Source organism: Rhea americana, unplaced genomic scaffold (assembly GCF_003343005.1).
Source record: "Rhea americana isolate MKP2758 unplaced genomic scaffold, rheAme1 scaffold_36, whole genome shotgun sequence".
Classification (NCBI taxonomy): domain Eukaryota; kingdom Metazoa; phylum Chordata; class Aves; order Rheiformes; family Rheidae; genus Rhea; species Rhea americana.
The window spans coordinates 450025-469028 of NW_028186490.1; the positions used below are offsets into that span (position 1 = coordinate 450025).

The following is a 19004-nucleotide window of genomic DNA, read 5'->3' on the forward strand; positions in this document are numbered from 1 at the left end:
CCGCAGCTAGCTTTGTTGCAGACATTCTTGTCATTGATAAATGGCACTGTAAATCTACCTCTGGTCAGAAAAAAACAATAATCACATGGGAGATCTGTCACTAAGACAACTTTGATCACCTCCTGTAAGGATTGCCAGGATAATTTAGTATGAGTTCACAAGAGGATGCCAAGCTTTTCTGGGCACTTTTGCAGGGATAACACTTAAGTGTATATATGCATTTTTTATATACACAAACTTATATATATTTTTATACACACACACACTCACATATATGTATATACCTATATGTGTGTGTGTGTGTGTATATATATATATATATATATATATATATACACACACATATATATATATAAAATTAAAAGGACATAAGGTATGCGTTTTCTGACCTGTCCCAGACCGGTTGCAATCCCTTGTCCCTGTGCCTCAGATTTATCCGATTTTCTGATGAGCTGCATAGTTTTTGTTTTTGTTTTGTTTTTTGGTTTTTTTTGTTGTTGTTTTTTTTGCTTTTTTTCAGATGCTGCTCGTATGTGGGTCGTCGAGGAGGGGGCCCTCAGGCCATATCCATTGGAAAGAACTGTGACAAGTTTGGTATTGTGGCTCATGAGCTGGGTCATGTCGTTGGTTTCTGGCATGAGCACACACGACCTGACAGGGACCAGCATGTCACAATCATCAGAGAGAACATACAGCAAGGTAAAATAGCCTTTGAGCTTACTCCACCCACTTTGGGGTATGTGGAAATCTTCCTTGTGGTCTGTGATCTAATATGAAAAAGAAAAAAGTATTGCTAGTCGTCTAGAGAAAGGGCCAAAATAGTTGAGTGAACAGAGATTTGAATGTGCAACTGGAATTGTTGGAAGGTAGGAACAATGTCACTTTCATACTATGTTTTTTGTTTTGTTTTGTTTTGGTTTTGACAGAGAGAGATTTTTTTTCCATTTAATTGTGTCTTGCATCACAGGTCAGGAATACAACTTTTTAAAGATGGAAGCTGGGGAAGTGAACTCTCTGGGAGAGACCTATGACTTTGACAGCATCATGCACTATGCTAGGAACACATTCTCAAGGTGAGAATTCCACGTCACATCTCTTTAGAGCTACATTCAGCAGTTGTGTTCGGCTCTGTATGGCACGTGGAACCTAAAAGGAGACCCGTGGTCTCTTGCAGAGATATATGGCAGTTGAATTGAGCTCTAGTGCATTGCAGAGCCTGGAAAGTACTTGCAAAAGCAAGGTGAGTGAAGTGTGGTGGACTCCTTGTTTTCCCCTCCACCGAACACTGGGTGAATATACCTCAGGGACCTTCCAAAGCCATGTTAGTGTGCTCTGCTCCTTCCCAGCCAGCATGTATGTATGTATGTTTCTGCCTACCTGCAAAGGGAGTAATACTAAAATAAGCTTTGAGTATCTTGGCTGTCCAGCTCATTCTTTGGATCAGAATATTGCCCTCAGAGTCCTCAGCAACTCTTTCAGGGTGACTTGAAACTCTAGAAAATGATCTTTAGGATTCTTACTTGTTGCTTTTGGGGGTGTTTTTGTTTCTTTGTTTTAACCATCTATGCATGAGCTCTAAATCACAGTCTCTGCAGCCTTGTGATTCTCTGTGATTGGATTCTTCATGGAGAATTTTTCAGTCCTGTTGCTGTCCTAGTTAACTGACTGATCTTTGTGTGGGCCATATGCTCTTGACTCCCATCTTAGCCCTCCAGCTGGAGAATTTTCAGAGCAGAGAGCTCTACTGGACAGGCACATTTAGAGAGGTGAAATGGACGTAGTTATTTATGTCTTGGATTTGGGATGAAAGTTACTGGATGACCAGCTCTGCCTTGTTGCATTATTTGAAAGCTCTTCTATAAATCCCACTACTACTCCTTCCTAAGAACTTTCATCACTGCATACTACAGGTATGTATGTTTTAGGGAACTTTTTTGTTGATAAAATGAAATATGATTTGGCGGTTATTTTTATTTTCCTCTTCCCCAGTTGTATGGGGGTGCAAAGCCTATTGTATTCCTCTTTTGTTTCTGTTCACATCAGCTAGGGGGAAATTATCAGACTTACTGGAGTGCTGGTTGCCCTGGCAAAGAGAGATGGTGGAGTAGGCAAGGTTGCTTTGCAGCCTTCACAGATGTCTTCGGATCAGATATCTAAAGCAGAAATTTTTTCTTCCTTTGGGACAGTTGTTGGGTCCTTCCAGCATTTGCTGGACTGCAATGGTTGGAATTACTATGCACAAAAGCGAGATTAAGTTACCACCTCCATTTATATTGCAGATGCCTTTGAGTCTGTCTTTCTTGAAAACCAGAGTTCTTCAGAGCACTGCTAGGCCAAAAAGGGATAAAAACGGCAAGAGTTTTTCTGTGTTTAAATTGGTGCTTAATAGGAATTTAAAATCTGTTTTCTTTGAGTCTTTTGTGTCTGTGACCTACCCTCACCCCAGCAGCAGTCTTTGTGCAGTAAATGAACTAAGCATAAGTGCCTCTGTGGGCTGACTGTGCTTTCACTGTAAATAAGCAACACTGGGAACAGTGAACTACAGGCTGCTACTTTACCAAGACGTGTCTTGGTTTATTTCCCTGAGGGAATGCGGCTTAGATGACTGGTCTGCATGAATGTGAATTTGTGAATGTGTGCACACAACATTCCCAACCTATGGAGTTTTGTACCTGCTGGTCAATTGCAATCCAAACTGACAGAGACATAGAGTCCTTGAAGGTAATAAGTTCCTGCAAGTTTCATGAAGATTAGTGGCTGGATATGGGAGAGAGCTCCTAAGTGACCCTGCTAATGGAAGTGAGTGAGTTCATACATTAGCAGACACCAGAAAGTTTACATAGAAAAAGGATGGTATGAACACCCCGTCAGTGCAGATACAGTGTGTAGCTTGAGAAACATCAGAGAATTCAGCCATGAAATGAGATTCCTCAGGTAACTAGGCTTTGGGATCTGCTTGCTATTCAGCACTAATCCTGGCCAGCTGATTATCTGCCAAGACTGGTATTGATGGGGCAGTGGTGGCAAAGTGGATCTCGCTTCTTCCCTGCAGGTTGGCATCCCAGGTATGGAGTGGTAAAGCACCATCCCTGTCTGGAGACCACGTCCTGTTTCAGTGGATTATCCGGCCCCTGCTTACGCTATAGTGTTGGACCAGACCCAGTTGAGTGCCAGGACTGCATTATTTTCAAGAATATGTGCTAATGCTGGTGCACTGAACCTCTTCCAGGATACATAAGTGCCTCTTGCATGTCCTCCCCTCCATTCTAATTTGCGTTCCCTGATCTCATCCTTCTCAAAGGCGTCATCTGATGCTGTTCTGCATGACAAGAGAATTGTCCCACTTCTCACTGGATGTGTCTTTGTCTTAGTTGTGACCACAGCGATTCCTGTTGTGGATTCTCTGCTATATTTCGTATCTTCATTTCAGATGGCTCCCTGTATTTTTGAGCTTGTTCTAGCTAGTAGATTTTCATGCAGCCACACCATTTGAGTGGATATCTGTGAAGTATGCACAAAGTCTCTGTGTCTGTTCTACTTGTCTGGCTTACTCCCTTCTAAAATGGTGCACAGGTGTAGTTTTTAAATAAACTAATTATTGTTTGAGCTTTGTATTCATATGATTTTGTTCCCTTGAGATCGAGGTGAACTCATAGCTCCATCAGTCTATGTCCCAGCATTTGCTGACCACTATGCAGATGGATGTAGCTCTTGAGAGGATATTGTCAGTGTCTCTGCCCCCCTTGCTCTGTGCTGTCTGCAAGATGAGTGAAAGGTTTAACTCCTTGGTTTGGTGGCCCACTAACCTCCTGTGACTACAGACTGTTACACAAAAAAGAGCAGATGGATATATAGCCTTGTTTATTACTTGCCTTGTTCACACTAATAACTTTGCTTCCCTCCTCTGGCTGTTAGGTTGTGAGTGAGGAAGAGATGGAGGACTTAGAATCATCTGGCACAAGAGGCTCTAGAGCTGTGTTTGTGACTTGATATCTTCAGGCAGCTCCTATGTAGCACTCAGCAGAACCTTGTTCCGTGTTGCTCCTGGAGCATACTGATGATAGCAAATCATACGGTGTTTTTCATGGTCAAATACAGCTGCACACCCTTTTTAATCTAAACTTTGTGCCCTGGATAGAAGGAGACAGTTTTTCAGAAACATATTGTGTCCTAGCAATGGAAATTACTTCAACTGGTTCTTTTGAAAATTGTGGCAGAGTTGCTGCTAGTTTTCAACTCAGAGAGAAACGTATTTCTCACTAGCATCTGTGGCTGATAGGAGCATGGTATAGGAGACTGTAATGGTAATAGTAATGAGCTTTTACCATGATAACTTCCGTTCTTATCTACCAGAACATTTCCTTTTTAGTCATACTATGGTATGGGTAAAGACTTATATTTTCTAGCGCATTGCTTTACAAATATGGCCACAAATTAAGCTGAATATTGCTGTCCTTTTGGAGTGGCCAAATCCTTTTGCCACTCTCAAGACCTACAGATGGCAGTTTGGCAATAAGAAAGTTAAAGTCAATGCAGAGCCCTAAGTAAATAGTGACTTGCCTTAATTCAGCAACTCCCTTGTCATTAGGCATGACAGCACACCCTGGTACAACACATGACGCTGCTTTTCTGCAAGGCTCCTGTTTGATTCAGGATGCAAAAAGCACTGCCTACAGGGCAAGGGACATCTTCTTGCTGTATTTACAACATAATATCCTAATCCTGTGCAAGATCGCATACACATGCACTTATATCCTCCACAGGATGATTATCCTGTGAAGTAGGGTTATGTTGTCTCTCTTCTACTGAGACGATTTGGATCGATGGGGATCCAAATGCAGAGTTGGGACAAAAGATAGCTGCCTGAAGTTGAGTGCTCAATCCGCTTTGAATAGCTGCTTCCTTAAGTGATGTTTAAAAGTACCTGCCTCTATTGCCCTCAGATGAGACTGTGAATGATAAGCATTTCTCAAAATCAGTTAATAATTTCATAATGTTTGCATAACACTTCACGCATTCAGAGCACTGTGCAGATACTAATGTATCTCTGCTCAAACTCAGTCATTGTTAGCTGGTGGCAATGGTCGGTTGTTGTGCTTGACTTACCACTGCATTGGTCAGGTAACGCATGCTCTGCCTATCCCAGCAGGATACATGGAGCATCCAGTATTCTTGGGTTCTCTTCCTACCTCTGGGGAGAGAGGTTAGGTTTCTTGTTCAAGACCAGATCTGGTGTTAGAGTGCCTGGGCTTCTCTGTTTAATGATATCTGCTCAGTGTTTATTAATTTGTGAGCTGAAGTATAGACGCTCACCAAACATGCATAATACACATCATCAGTGTTGCTTAGAGAATGGTGATTGATTGGGTGGGCAGCGTGGTTCTTGTGGGACCTGTGATTACAGCCAGAAAGATTCTCCTTCCTTCTCGGTTCTTTTTCTTGTAAAATGAGAGAAACTATGCTTAGTGCAATATAGAGCCTTGTTTAGCAAAGCCTGTGAAGGGAGTACACAATCCAGTTAGTGGAAAATGTGAGACCAGAAATCTCACTGCCCCAACCTTGGACACATCCTTGTAGAAGAAAATATACTTGGCAGGTAATAAGGCAGCACAAAATAATTCTGTTTTGTGGGTCACTTGCATTGTTTGGGCAATACCTTAAATGTGTACTGTATGCAGGAGGCTTGGGATTAGGAGTACATGGTTGCGAGGATTGAGTTGGTCAAAAGAATAAAAGATCAGCATGTGCAAATGGTGGTTTCTCTATTAAATTTTGTCATTTGTCCCTGTTTGCTGAGCCTGGAGGTCAGCAAAAACCATTTAACTGACCACAAAATTATCTCCTTGCCAAATGCAAAGTTATTCCTTGAATTCCTGAGGAGGCTTGAAAATTTACCACCAGCAAAATGACCTGTTACTCTGTTCATGTTGTTTCTGGACATGGAGAATCTATTTTTGATCAAACCTCTTACATAAATTCAGGCCTGGGCATGCAGTTGCCATGGAGAATACCAGCCTGAATTTGTCAGTCAAGATTGATGAACTTACCTCAGAACTTGTAAGAATTGATGTTGATCACGAATTTTCCTCCCACCAAAATTGACCAAAATGTTTTCTCTGCAGGAGTTGTTTCTAGGTTCTTAAACAGATTCTATTCCTCCCCCTCCATTTCTTCCTTTAACTTGAATATTTATAAGATAAATTTTCCTATAAAATGTATTTGTGTAATATTTTCTGTTCAAGAACACTGACTGCATCTCTGGCCATCTCTGATCCAAATACTCTGCTTACAGTATTTATTTAAAATTTAATGAAAGTGAAAAATCTCTCCAACACCTTTCCAAGGCTCTTATACACCTGAGTAGCATAACATACTATGAACAGAATTATTTGTATTCTTAATGTTTAACTCAGAGTCTTGAATCAGGACTAGGCAGCACTAAAATTTTTGCTTCTACCCTGACTTTCCCTTCACACTATACACACAGCTGTATTGTTTCCCTCACAAAGAAGAGTATGCCTCATAACTGATGCCCAAGTTTTAAACTCATAGGATTTGCAGCATGATGTCAGTAAGACATTCTGGGATGGAGTGAAATGATTTCTATGGACTTGACAGCCTGGCTACAAGAGCCCAGTTTTTGACAATCTGGAGTTTTTTTTTTTTTTTTTTTTTTCCTGATTCCTTCCTCAAACTTGAGCTATGCAGTCTTAATGCTGCCTTTGGGTCTCTTTTGCATGGAAACTCTTGCACTTGAATGCACTGACTCTGCATTTTGCTGCAAGTGAGGCCTGAGCTTAAATCCGTTACTGCAGTGAGATCAGAAGTGCAGTAGAAAACTCCCAAGTATTAGGAACCACATGGAAGAAGTAGCAGCACAAGAAAGAGGCAAAGACAGGAAACTCATGCAGAACAAAGATAGAGCACTGGATCTTTTTCTCTTGTCTGTGGAAACTGCCAGCTCAGCCTCATCTGCTACAGAGCAAACTCCCTTTCCCTCTGCTTATTTGGCCTAGTGTCCAATCTGCACGCTGGCTGAGTCAGACGCACCATGAATCTTCTGCAAGGATATATTTTTGCTTTTTCTGATTTATGGCAAGGAATATATCTATACTGAAACAGAGGCAGCAATCCTGATAGATCCAAAGAAAAATTTACTGGCTTGGCAGATTTGCTTTACATTTGGAAGCTATCTGTAGTAGAGGGAGATGGGTAACTTATCACAGACTGCTTTACCCTCACATGTTAGCATGGGTTACATGGTCAAGGGGATGGTGTGGGAGGCCCATCTTTTACCAGGATGATTCTCTGTGCATCATACCACTTTCCCTACTTCACTGCTCTTTGTCTCTGTTCTTCCCTTTAGAGGGGTTTTCCTCGACACCATTCTCCCCCGTCGTGATGGTAATGGGGTCCGGCCAACTATTGGTCAGCGTATTCGCCTGAGTCAAGGAGACATCGCTCAGGCGAGGAAGTTGTACAAGTGCCCAGGTAAATATGGCTTGTGGAGGTGGCTCCAGCTTTATCCTAGATGCATTGTTTATCTGGAAGGCACTGGAGTTCCAGAGCACGTTAACAGTCCCTTTGATGAAATGACTCAGGAAATACAGACTATTAAATGGTTCAAGCTGGAGCTGTAGGGGAACTGAACTTGCCTAATGTGTCTCCTATTAGTACTTTGCCAATATTCCTGTTTGTTTTAGGGCTTAACTTGTCTAGTCTCTAGTGAAACCTAGTAACAGGAGCTGGAGAGAAGGCTGAGGAGAGGAGTTAGGATGTGACTTGCATTTTGCCATTGTTTTTGTGTAAATACACTGTCCAAAACAGAACTAGGGGTGTAGGCTCTGTACAGAGCATGGAAGTGACATATGAGACCATGGGCAGTGTGGGGGGACGAGGAGTTAACAACATGGCAGAAGGATGACAGTGGTGGGGATCTTTGCACACCAGCCATCAAACTTCTATTGAATTATTTCTATAGGCATTATCCCAAGGGAGCACCATATTTCAGATAAGGTATCTGCTAGGTTTGTCTCAATAGTTTGACAGTAAGGATGTAAAGAAAAACCTCAAGTGAAGATGGTAACCAGTCTGGGGACTGTGGCATGGACTGCAGCAACCAAAAAGGGAGATAGCAGGGAAGATGTGATGCTGGGATAGAGAAAATTTAACAAACTTGGCTGCATTTCTGCTGGTAGTGAAACATCCATGGGAAGATACCGGAGAGTTGCCCTGACTTTGTAATGTTAGTAATAGTGCAGCCAGCATACTGGTCCAGTTGAGAGTGGCTTTTATTGATCTTAAACCTTTCCTGAATCAGCATTTGCTAAACAGGACAAAGGCCCAATCAACCTGGAATAAGCACGTGACAGGGAGAGAAGAGAAAGTAGGGAGGAGAGGTAGATTTTACCAGTATGTAGAGAGTCACATCTTAACTCAGTGGTTGGCTAGCACTGGTCTGTGAACCATTCATGAAGCTGTGGAAAATGGTCCATAACTAGCATGCAAATACCCTTCTGGGTATCCAGTTACAGGTTAGATAGTATGGGTTCATAAGAGTTCAGGATAAATTCTGAGGATGAGCTGCTGCTTCAGGGTCCATGATGTTTGGGGATCACTGCTTTAGATTATAGTGGTATAACTTTCTTAGATGTGCAAGTCCTAACAATTTTGTCTTTTAATTACATGTAATTTTTCTCAAACAAACTTCTTTTTCACTGTAATCTACCTTATTTGGCCTCATACAAGATGTGGCTCTTGGAAAATAATCTTATAAATTTGTTTAGGGATTGAATTATTTGGATACTTGAAAAAGAATGTCTTGCACCATATTTTTGTTTGAACCAGGGTTAATCCAATCAGACTTTCCATTCACTTAGCTGGAAACATTCCACTAAAGCTTCGGATTTCTCTAGGTGAGCTAAAAAGCCAATAGTGATCTGAGGTTAAAGGCAAATTAAAAGCTATAAAGCAATTTTCTTTAAAATGAGTCTCAAGTTTTCTGCTTGCACAGTAGAACTTCTCTACTCCTTGTTCATGCTTCAGAGCTTTAGCAGAGATTTTTCGAGTTCAGAACATTTGACAGCTCAATGATCAGAGCTCTAAGCCTACTAAACCATTTTTTTCAATATCTATTTTTTGGCTTTGTTTTTGGTTTCCATGGAAAGTTATATACAAGCTGAATTTGAGGAGAAAAAGTGCAATATATTTAATGACTTTGACATTTGCAGCTGCTATTTGAATCTGTAGTTTTGAAAAAGTTCTGTAACAACTTCTGCAAAATGTAAAGTTTAGGAGCTCAAGACCAAGAGACATTAGTTATATGTTCAAAGCAGAGTTTGAATGAAACCTTTGATTGAGGACAACTTTGTTCGGTAGTCAAGCTGTGAATTTTTAGATAAAACACAGCAACATATTCCAGAAGTTGAATGGCAGATGGTTCCCTTTTTGAAAGAGAGTGCCAGTCTGAGAATGCCTGGGAATCACACTGCAGGACAGCTAGCGTGATGGAAGCTGAATTTCAGTGTGCATTGGTACTTGCAAGAATGACTACTGTCTTTGTGGTAAGAGACAGGGCTCTCCAAGTCATTAATTAGACTGGAGCTTTGGTGGCTGCTATAGTTAGGGTTGCCTTAGCATTTCCATTTTAAAACCCTGCTGTTTTAAATTGCTCTTAATTCCCCAAAGCTTACACCTGCTGGGTAAATGTTAGTGCCAAGTCAGGTGAAGCCAGATGAAATTTGCTGAAGGACTTTTTGGAAGGTGAGATGCCTTCTGCTACCTAATGGTAAATGCTATGTTTGATGTGGTTACCTGGTTGATGTACAAAAGCCTTTAAAATGACTTGTCCCATTCTCTTGTGCTGTACAAAAGCTAACAGGCCTACAGGCAGTGCTAACTGTGCGGCAGTAGTTAAACTTTAAATTGAGAGTGGTCCTGCATTATGTCATCCCATCCAATAACCACTGCAATTTTGACAAGGTGTAACATATCAGTAACCAGCTGATGAGTAGTAAATGCCTGTCTCTCAGCTACATCATTTGAAAATGACTTCTGAAGCATTTATTGCCTAGTTGAGCCTGCTTTTGCCTTGATTTTCGCTTCTGTGTGCTTTCAAGCAGCTTAAGTGTGCAGCAATCTCTTCACCATCTGCCAAGACCACCTTGATTCAGTCTCTTGGACCTCAGAAGCACCAAACACTTGTCTCACTAGACCTGTTGGCTGCCTTGCTACTAAGTGGAGTACATTTGTATTGCATATTGATGTGCAGTGAGAGATTGTGCTCTACAAGTGCATGTCCGTTGCTTGTTAATATCCTGTTACCCTCTGCACATGTGGGCAGTCACTCTCTTCAATGCTGAAAAGCCAGACAGATCCTTACAGGAGAGTTTCCTTTGTATGGTTTGGATAGTTAGCTAGGTTTCCTTTCTGACATTTTAGCAGGGTAGTGTTTGCTGGTAGATACCTTAGTACCTGCTCCATAATTATAAAGTCTTACCAATTACTGTGTAATTACACTTAAGATAATTAGATCTTGGCTGTCTGTAACAGGCACTGTGGTTTCAGTTGGATGGAGGGCAGTAATGCTCTTTATCCTGTGGTAACAGGATAAACAGTGTTAACTGTGGTAACATAGTACGTTTTCCCAGTGAGTTAGGGCTTTCCTTATCTTTTCCTGGGGACAGCTTCATTCACATAAATTTTTAAGCAAAGAAAGAGAATGTTCATATATCTTGGCAAGTTATAGATTGGAATCCCCCCTCTACTAGGACACCTTGCCACGTACCCACATTCCTGGAGTCATCCTAAGCAGATGGCCACTTCATACATTGTGTTGCCTGTGGCAATGCCAGAGGAATGGCTGAAAAATGGCTTATTGCCCTCAGAATAAGTATGGCTGAGATTCAACTTCTTTGCAGTGTTCATCTGCTAGGCTGCATTCATTTCCTGGTTGAGGGTCCTAGGAGCATCCTGCATTGTGAAGCTGGAATTATCCTAACAGATTGTAACACTGATAACAAGTCAAGGCATCTTTGCAAGATGTGGAAAGGAATAAATTGCATTTGTTCTGTGAACAGAAGCCTTCAGAATTCTTTTCCAGTACATACAGGCCATCACCTTTTAAGAGCACTGCTTTGTGCCAATGTGAAGAATATAGACATCATCTCTTGCCAAACATGTTGGGAGAGGCTGGAGATTGGCTGTTTCTGCAGACAACAAAACTTCTGTGCAATGCTGCTTTGTAGTTACATAATATTAAGGGGTGTTCTCAGGGCTCAAAACTGTTCCTTTGAGGAGGAGGGAATAGCATGGAGGTTTTAAACTCTCGTTTTTTGCTTTACACCTCTAGGGCAGGTGCATGCATTTTCCTACCTGTTCTATTCAATGGTGCTTCTTTCTAGCAGTTTTTAAATACCTTTGCGTTTCCTGGCAGGAATCTGTTTACTAGAATCCATGCTGACCTGTGCCTTGAAATATGTACAACTCATTCCTAGTAGTGACTCCACCTTCCAGAGCACGCCTGGGAGTCATTTGGTTCAGCAAAACCCCGTTTTTGTGTCCCTGCCTATTGTTCATCTTGTCTGACCTGTCAAGCTGTGGGTCAAAGTACTTCAGGGAAATTAAGAATTTCTGGCCTAGGTGACTCCCTTTCCCTTTTTGGAAGATATTAAACTTCTTGAATGGGACCAGTCTCTTTTCACCTCCAACTTCCGACCTGCCCATCTAAATGTGACCATGGCTGAAAAATTAATGAGTATGTGATAGCATCAGACAGAGAAGCATCCACTGGCATTTCCATGAGAAAAAGCCAGATATTTGGTCTTGTCAGATCTTTCAAAGCACTACTGCTTAATGAGGGATTTTTGGGGGCTGCCTTGCTGTCACTGAGGAAACCAAGTTGCAGGTCAAGGGCAGCTTTATAACATCAGTGGTTTATGAAATTAAAAAAGCAACTGGAAAGCAAGAAAGCCAAGGTCCCTACTTCGTTGGATGGGTATTTGCATGTGTCTGGTGAGCATTCTCAAGGAAATGAGAGCTTTGAAATGTGAGATCCTCTGACCTAGCCAGTCAGCTGCTTTGCACATGTACATACTCTTTCCTTGTTCCAGCTCAGTCCCCAGGAACTGTGGTAGTGAGTGCTTCCCCAGATGTTGGAAGCTGCTATTCCCTAAACAACATATGCTTGTGCATATTATTTGCTTCCCAGAAGTCATTCTGGGTTTTACCTTTCATCAACGGCAGCTGGCCATAAAAAAAGGCAAGGTGGAGAGGAGAGGAAGCTGCAATGTTCACATTTTACCTTGTGCAGTGAGACAGCAGAGTGGGTGCTGGACAGCCAGAGCCTAAGCATGGGAGAGCTTGCCCTGCTTTGGTTACAGTGTTTTAACAAATAAACAAACAAAAAGGCAATTAACAATAGTAAGTAAGGAGAACTGTATTGAGTAGCATATAATAAAGTGAAAACAGATTTGCTGGCAGCAGTCTTGGGGTTGTGGAGGGGTTAATATTTTGTATTTGATTGATGGATAAGATACTCCTCAACAGAGGTAAAGCCTAAATGTGCTAGCATGCAGTGGGAGGGAGAAGAGTGCCTTTTTAAGAGGCTGTTTCCCTGTCCTTGGGCTGATAAACTTCTACCTGGTAATCCTGGTGATTTTCACATCACTTCCTTTGGTGAGATCTCAGATGGTAAATGGCACCTTTGGCTACTGCCAGCCAGGATTGAATGAGCATCCTTAGAGTACAAGCCACAACCTATATACAACAGCCAGGTGCAAACACTTTAACAGACCCTGATGTCTTTCAAAGGGTAACTCCTTGCTACTGTCTTTTTTTCTTTTCTGGCAGCTTGTGGAGAGACCTTGCAGGACACAACTGGGAATTTCTCAGCCCCTGGCTTTCCAAACGGTTACCCCTCCTATTCCCATTGTGTCTGGAGAATCTCAGTGACCCCAGGGGAGAAGGTAGGTGCAACACCAGCTCAAGGTGTGCTCTGCACTTCTCTGACATGTGGCTTTGCATGTGACAATAGTGTTACCAGCTGACAGCATGCTCTAGATTTCTAGAGTGCAGAGTTGGAGGCTCCTGAGCAACATCTTTGTCATCCCAGAGACTCACCTGCCTGCAGGAAAGGAGTCCCAGGGGTCAAGAATATTTGGTCCTGAGGAGAGGAGAGGCAATGTTGAAGTAGAATCTCTTTACGGTTTGGGGGACAATGTGTTGACCTCTGAACTCACTCCTTTCAGTTCAAGGCAAAACCTTTCCTGGATAGTTTCCTCACATACTCAGCTTGCCACCTGATAGCTGACTGAGCTGAGAGCTGAGGAAGTCACATTTCAAAGCCCGTTGTCAGTCAGTTGAGTTGCATAAAATGTGCCAACAGGATGGGTTCCTGGAGAGAGCGGGAGGAATCACAAGTGATGCTGGTTACTTGCCACTGTCACACAGGCAGAATATCCCTGTCAGAGGAATCATGCCGAGACCCAGCGTAGATCAACCAGCTATTCCATCCACTTGCTTTTTAGCTCCTTTTGCTTTATTGATTCTCCTGTAGAAATAAAATCTTCCCTTAATTCATAAATACCAGCCCTTTAGACTCTTCATATTGCAGCCTGACTTTGGAGCTCCTCGGCAGAGCAACTTCATTGAGGACCACCCTTGAGAAGCCTTTAAGACTCTGACTCAAACAAACAAAGGCAAAGTTCAATTTTTTTTTTTCAACAGTCATCTTGTTCTTAGACTCAGTTCTGTTGCCTACAGGCCTAGTCCTATGCAATAATGAACCCCCACCATTAACTTCAGGGAGAGCTTTGCAGGGGGAAGAGATATCATAAGTAATCCAGGCTCTGAAATAATTACAGTGTGGCTTTTACAGTGTAAACTTTACTTCTGCTACTATAATTTATCCTTTTGTCCCTCAGCCTCTTTAGAAGAGTTACATCAGATATGACCCAGCATCTAAATGCTGAAACACTGGTATTAAAAAAAAAGAGAGAAAAAAAAGGAAAAAAAAAGAAAGATCAAGTTCAGATTAAGTGCTTCTACTTATTTTGCCGTGTTTAAACAAATGCAATAATTGGTACACTGTAGTATCACAGCAATGACAGTAGCTCAGAGCAGATATTGGTTTTAGTATTTGTCTGCATAGAAACTCCTGATGAATCTCCTTTTGTTGTCTAAAGTCAGAGAATTGCAAAAGTCTGAAGAAAAAACTTAGTAACATCATTACCAGCATTCTGTACATCCTGCCAGATCTAGTACTTTGCTTTTGGAGAAGAATATCTGTTTTAACCTAATAACATTCTTTTGGCAAGGAGCAGAATAAGATATAGTTAAAATGTTGCAAGGACATAATGCCACAAGTATATCCCATGCAGCGACTTCCATAGGCCTGGAGCAGGGCCCATAATCCTTGTTATGGAAGAAGGAGACCAAAGGGATAACATTTTCAAACTAAATACTGCTCTGTAAAGCCACTGAACACTGTTGAATCACAGTAATTATATAAGCATAATTGCCAGAATGTGGAAATGTGTCATCAAAATTAGCTATTTCTTACAAGAAGTGTCATTTTTGTAAGGAATAAATCTCAGACCTCTGTGGTTTTGGACAATGTGTTTCTCTATATTACTGACATTAATCAAAAACAAAGATTTTATTTTTTTAATTGAAAGAACAAAATAGGGCTTTTTTAGTAGTCTTTTACTAATTGAGGAGCAATGACTGTATGGATTACAGAATGAACAATAAAGTTACTTGTACTATCTACTGTTGTATATGGTATGTATATATGTTTTTTTTTAATTTAAAACACCCTGGGAAGCCTTTATTTTTGGTGAAAGTTGATTAAAAAATCCAATTTGTTGTCCAAGTGTCTTCTACTGCATGCTCCCTTATATAGCGTAATAGCAGAGATAAAGCACGTAATCTGTAGAGCCTTCTCTTTGAAATAACTCTCTTTGCAAAGTATGTCCTTTTTCTTTGCAGATTATGTTAAACTTCACATCAATGGACCTGTTTAAAAGTCGCCTTTGTTGGTATGATTATATTGAAGTGCGTGATGGCTACTGGAGGAAGGCTCCGTTACTGGGTGAGAGGCTATTTTATTTTGCTTGCATTTTGTGTGTTCTTCTTGAGCCTATTGCAAAAACCTTCCTTTACCTTTAAGGGGCCCATGTCCAGCCAGTGCACTGGTGTCCATTAGTGTCTCCATCCAGAGGTGTCAGGGTATTCATACCAAACGATTCAAGCTCCTTTAGCAGCAAAAGCGTTATTCCTTCCTCTTCCAGCCTGAGAACTGAGGCACAAAGGAAAATTAAGGGCATAGCTGAGATTAAAAAGGTGATCTGTGGAGTTTTAACCACTTTAAACCCTTTTCTATAAGGCCCAAGTGGAACTGTCAGGCAGTTAGGAAGAAACAGCCATACAGCTTCTTGCTCAAAGTCCTGCCATTATTTCTCCTTGAGAATACAAATACAGAGTAGTTGGTACTTTGGACCTCTGTACTTCCAGCTGGGAACCTGCCTCTGGGCAAGGAGATAATTGATCGTGCCAAGGATGTCCAACTGCGCAAGGGCTATACCGTAATACTGCTCCCAAAGATCTAAAGGAAATACAGCTCCTCTTCAGTGTCCTCTCTATTCTTCCACCTCCTGCTATCAAAAGACTTCAAGTCTTCTCCCACCCTGCGTTGCTGCTGACTCCACCTTAGTCCAGAGAGCCAGGAGTAGCTTGCGAGACACCTGGCAAAACCCTTAGACTGTGTGGCAGCTGGTGAGTTCCTCATGGCTGTAGGGAAAGGAGAGCTCAGAGCAGGTAGTGAGGATTTCTGGCTTCTTTTTCTACTTTGCCACTGACTCTGATCTTGACCGTGTCTCCTAATCTCACATGTCCCTGTACGTAAAATGGTGCACACAGCCCTTCCTCCCTGAAAGGTAAGGAAGATGACAATAATCAGCTTGTGTAGCATCACCAGCTGTTTTAGGGATGCTGTGCCTGATGCTGCAGCACAGATCTGCACTGGTCAGACAGCATGGTCGGTGGGGCTACAGAGGTGCACCGCCCACTTTGGCCCCTCTGGAAATTCCAGCCTTAATGCCAGATGAAGTTCTTAGGTTGGAGCTGTGCTGCTCTCTAGAGGCTTCTGTGGACCTGTATTGCTATAAAGTGTTGGCAGCAGTTTTTACTGTTTCCTGCCTGCTTTGTGTTTGGCAGCAGCTGTTGCTGGTTTCTACAGCACATGCATCACATTGCTCCAGTGGCTGTTACTTACTTTCTCATAATTTATTTTCTCTGCTGAGTAATTGAAAGGTATTTCAAAAGTGAAGCACCTCTCTCTCCCCCTAACGCAGGTGGATTTGTGAGCATTTCCATCTGTAATGAGAGGCTACATGAGTGGTCACAGCTCCCACAAGGGGCTGAGCCCATGAAATTAGCTTGGAAGAGCAGACAGGCGGCAATTCAGCAGAGGGCGGGGAGGGGGATTAGTGTGAATTGTGAAAGCACAGACTTCTTGTGGAGAAAAAAAATACATGTGCACTGCATATTTTCCCAGGGAAGTGTGTGAAATCCCAGCCTTTAAATTGTGTATAACTTTTTATGAATGGGCCCTTTATCATACTGTGAGGATTTTGCTCTTTCTAGTTCCTCATCTGCATTTCTTTTCCTTGATGTCCTTGTTAAACTTCAAGCCTAAATCTAGGAGGCAGTTGCTCAGTGACCCTAGAGGAAGGAGTTTTGCAGTGCTGATGCTATTTGTTAGCATCCTCTTTGGAAGTGGAGTTGGGAGATGTTGCTGATACACTGTGGGCCTGTCACACTGCACAAGCAGTCCTAGGCAGTTTTGGGGTACAAGGAACTCAGAATGGAGGAAGTGAGTAGAGTGAGGGTCTGGACTAATATTTAGATGTGGGGGTTTAACAGAAGAAAAAAGAGGGGAAGGCAGAGAAAAAAGGTATTTAGGGGCAGCTGACTAGGCAGGGGGGCTCTAGGCTTTTAATGCACAGGGCTCATGCCAACCATTCTGCCCCCCATACAGAAGAAAAACAACAAACTTCTCTGCCTCACAGTCAGCAGGCCTTGAGCTGTCTATCTCATTTTCCAGTGTAGGGAGTCACTAACACAGCCTGCTTAGGGGAATTAAGGATCTGTCTTGCAGGTAAGGCATCAATGGAGTTTTACTTAGTAGAGGTTTTTCGAAAAAGACTCTGGTCTGGTGATTCAATTGGACAAGGTGCCCAGGCCTTGTAGAATTCAGCCCTGCCAGTGTCAGCTGAAGGGAAGCACCATGTTTGAACTTCATGCTCTCAGTACATACTGAAGTGTTTGCTTTGTGCTCTGAGGAGCTTAGGGCTGGAACAGGTAGAGGAAGACCAGGGCTAAATTAGGGTTATTGCTGTTGTCCTGGCTACTCTGGCAGTTGCTATTTGCAGCTGCTCTGTTTCAGGATTCTCCCTTGCTATTGGGATTCAGATATTTACCAGTGCTGCTACTGAGGATTAAAGACTGAATGACTGCAGAAGCTTAACTTGGAAGAGGTAGATTTACTGGGGGAGGAAGAGTGGAAGAGATAAAGGGTCTATAGCACTTGTTACAGGATGAGCTGTGTTAGATGGTGGTTTAAGAAATCTGCATAGCCCTTTTTCTCATCGGAATGGCACATCTCAAGAGAGCAGGGATGATTCCTTACCCTTGTCAGGTCATCTTCCCAACTGAGTGGTCAAAACAAGAGCCCTGTTTAATTTACCGGGGCAATGGTGGCTGCGTTTGTGAATACTGGATTCTGGTCTCAGGTGGAAAAAAACTTTATTAATTTAATAATTTAGGAGAATATGAATTAAGGGTGAAAAAAGAGAAAATGATTCAAAAACATGAATAGTGTATAAAACATGAATGTTTTATACAAACACTGCTGCTTTAACCACATATTTTCTTCATTTTTTGGAAACTTCAGGGCCTGCTACATCGTGCTGCCAGTCAGCTGGGAAATCTTGATTGTCTTTTTCCTGCTTTTTAGGTAGATTTTGTGGCGACAAGATCCCCGAACCGGTAATTTCCACAGACAGCAGGCTGTGGATCGAGTTCCGGAGCAGCAGTAACATCCTAGGCAAAGGCTTCTTTGTGATCTATGAAGGTACGGCCCTTAGCTAGAAGGACTCTATCACATTGCATGGAACTTTCAGAACTCGATGCAGGGACTTACGAGGTCAGTAGTTCTGCTTCACCGTGTAGTTAGACATGGCCCCCACCCTTGTTTTTAAGGGAACTGGCAGAATTTGCAGGCTGTTTCAGGGGACATGACCTGGGTCTACAAACTAGATCATCACATTTGCTTTCAGGAATAGGCTGGCAGCACAGGGCAATGGCTTCTGTTCATAGGCCATGGTTCTGTTGTTTGCCCTAACTGGTTCCTGCAAGCAGCAGTGCTGTGTGTAGTTGAGGTTACTTTTAGTAGCACAACAGGCAAGGTTCTGTTCATAGATTTTATATCTGTTTATATCACTTAATGCATCCTATTTTGGGTTGTTTACTTAATTCAAATGCAGAAGATTTTTCTTTGGTTTCTCTTTTGTATGTGATACTTACAGAAGCTTGGAAATTAGCGTATCACTTCTGCTGCTGCTCAGATGCTTCAGAGGCTTGAATGGCACTGGGAGGCTGAGATTGCTTCAGACAAGCAGCAGTGTTGCCCAAGTGACTAATGAATCAGTAATATCTCTTTTTCAGATATGCCTAATTTTGACAACAGTGGTTCTAAAATGTGTTAGAAGCTTTTGTTTTCTGGGCAAGAAGCATTTTCTTAGAAGTACCAGTGTTATCAACAGTATTGAGGTTGACTATATTAGTTCCGATGATACATCCTCTTTCTGCAGTCACAGAGACAAGCATGACATTGGAAACCCAATGCTGAATGTCCAATATATTCATGAATAATGAAACTAAGAAATGGAAGTGAAGAAAACACAATACTGTTAGGGAAGTGCAAATAAAACAAGGGTTTTATG

General features: G+C 42.1%; 1 protein-coding gene across 1 annotated transcript in view; it reads left to right on the forward strand.

Moving 5' to 3' along the window:
• TLL2 (tolloid like 2) overlaps positions 1 to 19004 on the forward strand; it is a 99593-nt gene that overhangs the window by 59497 nt on the left and 21092 nt on the right. Inside the window, exons 6-11 of the mRNA XM_085312194.1 lie at positions 520 to 699; positions 968 to 1073; positions 7367 to 7491; positions 12850 to 12965; positions 14989 to 15091; positions 18017 to 18133. Coding sequence (XP_085168320.1) covers positions 520 to 699; positions 968 to 1073; positions 7367 to 7491; positions 12850 to 12965; positions 14989 to 15091; positions 18017 to 18133 — 747 coding nt within the window. The remainder of the gene's footprint in view (positions 1 to 519; positions 700 to 967; positions 1074 to 7366; positions 7492 to 12849; positions 12966 to 14988; positions 15092 to 18016; positions 18134 to 19004) is intronic.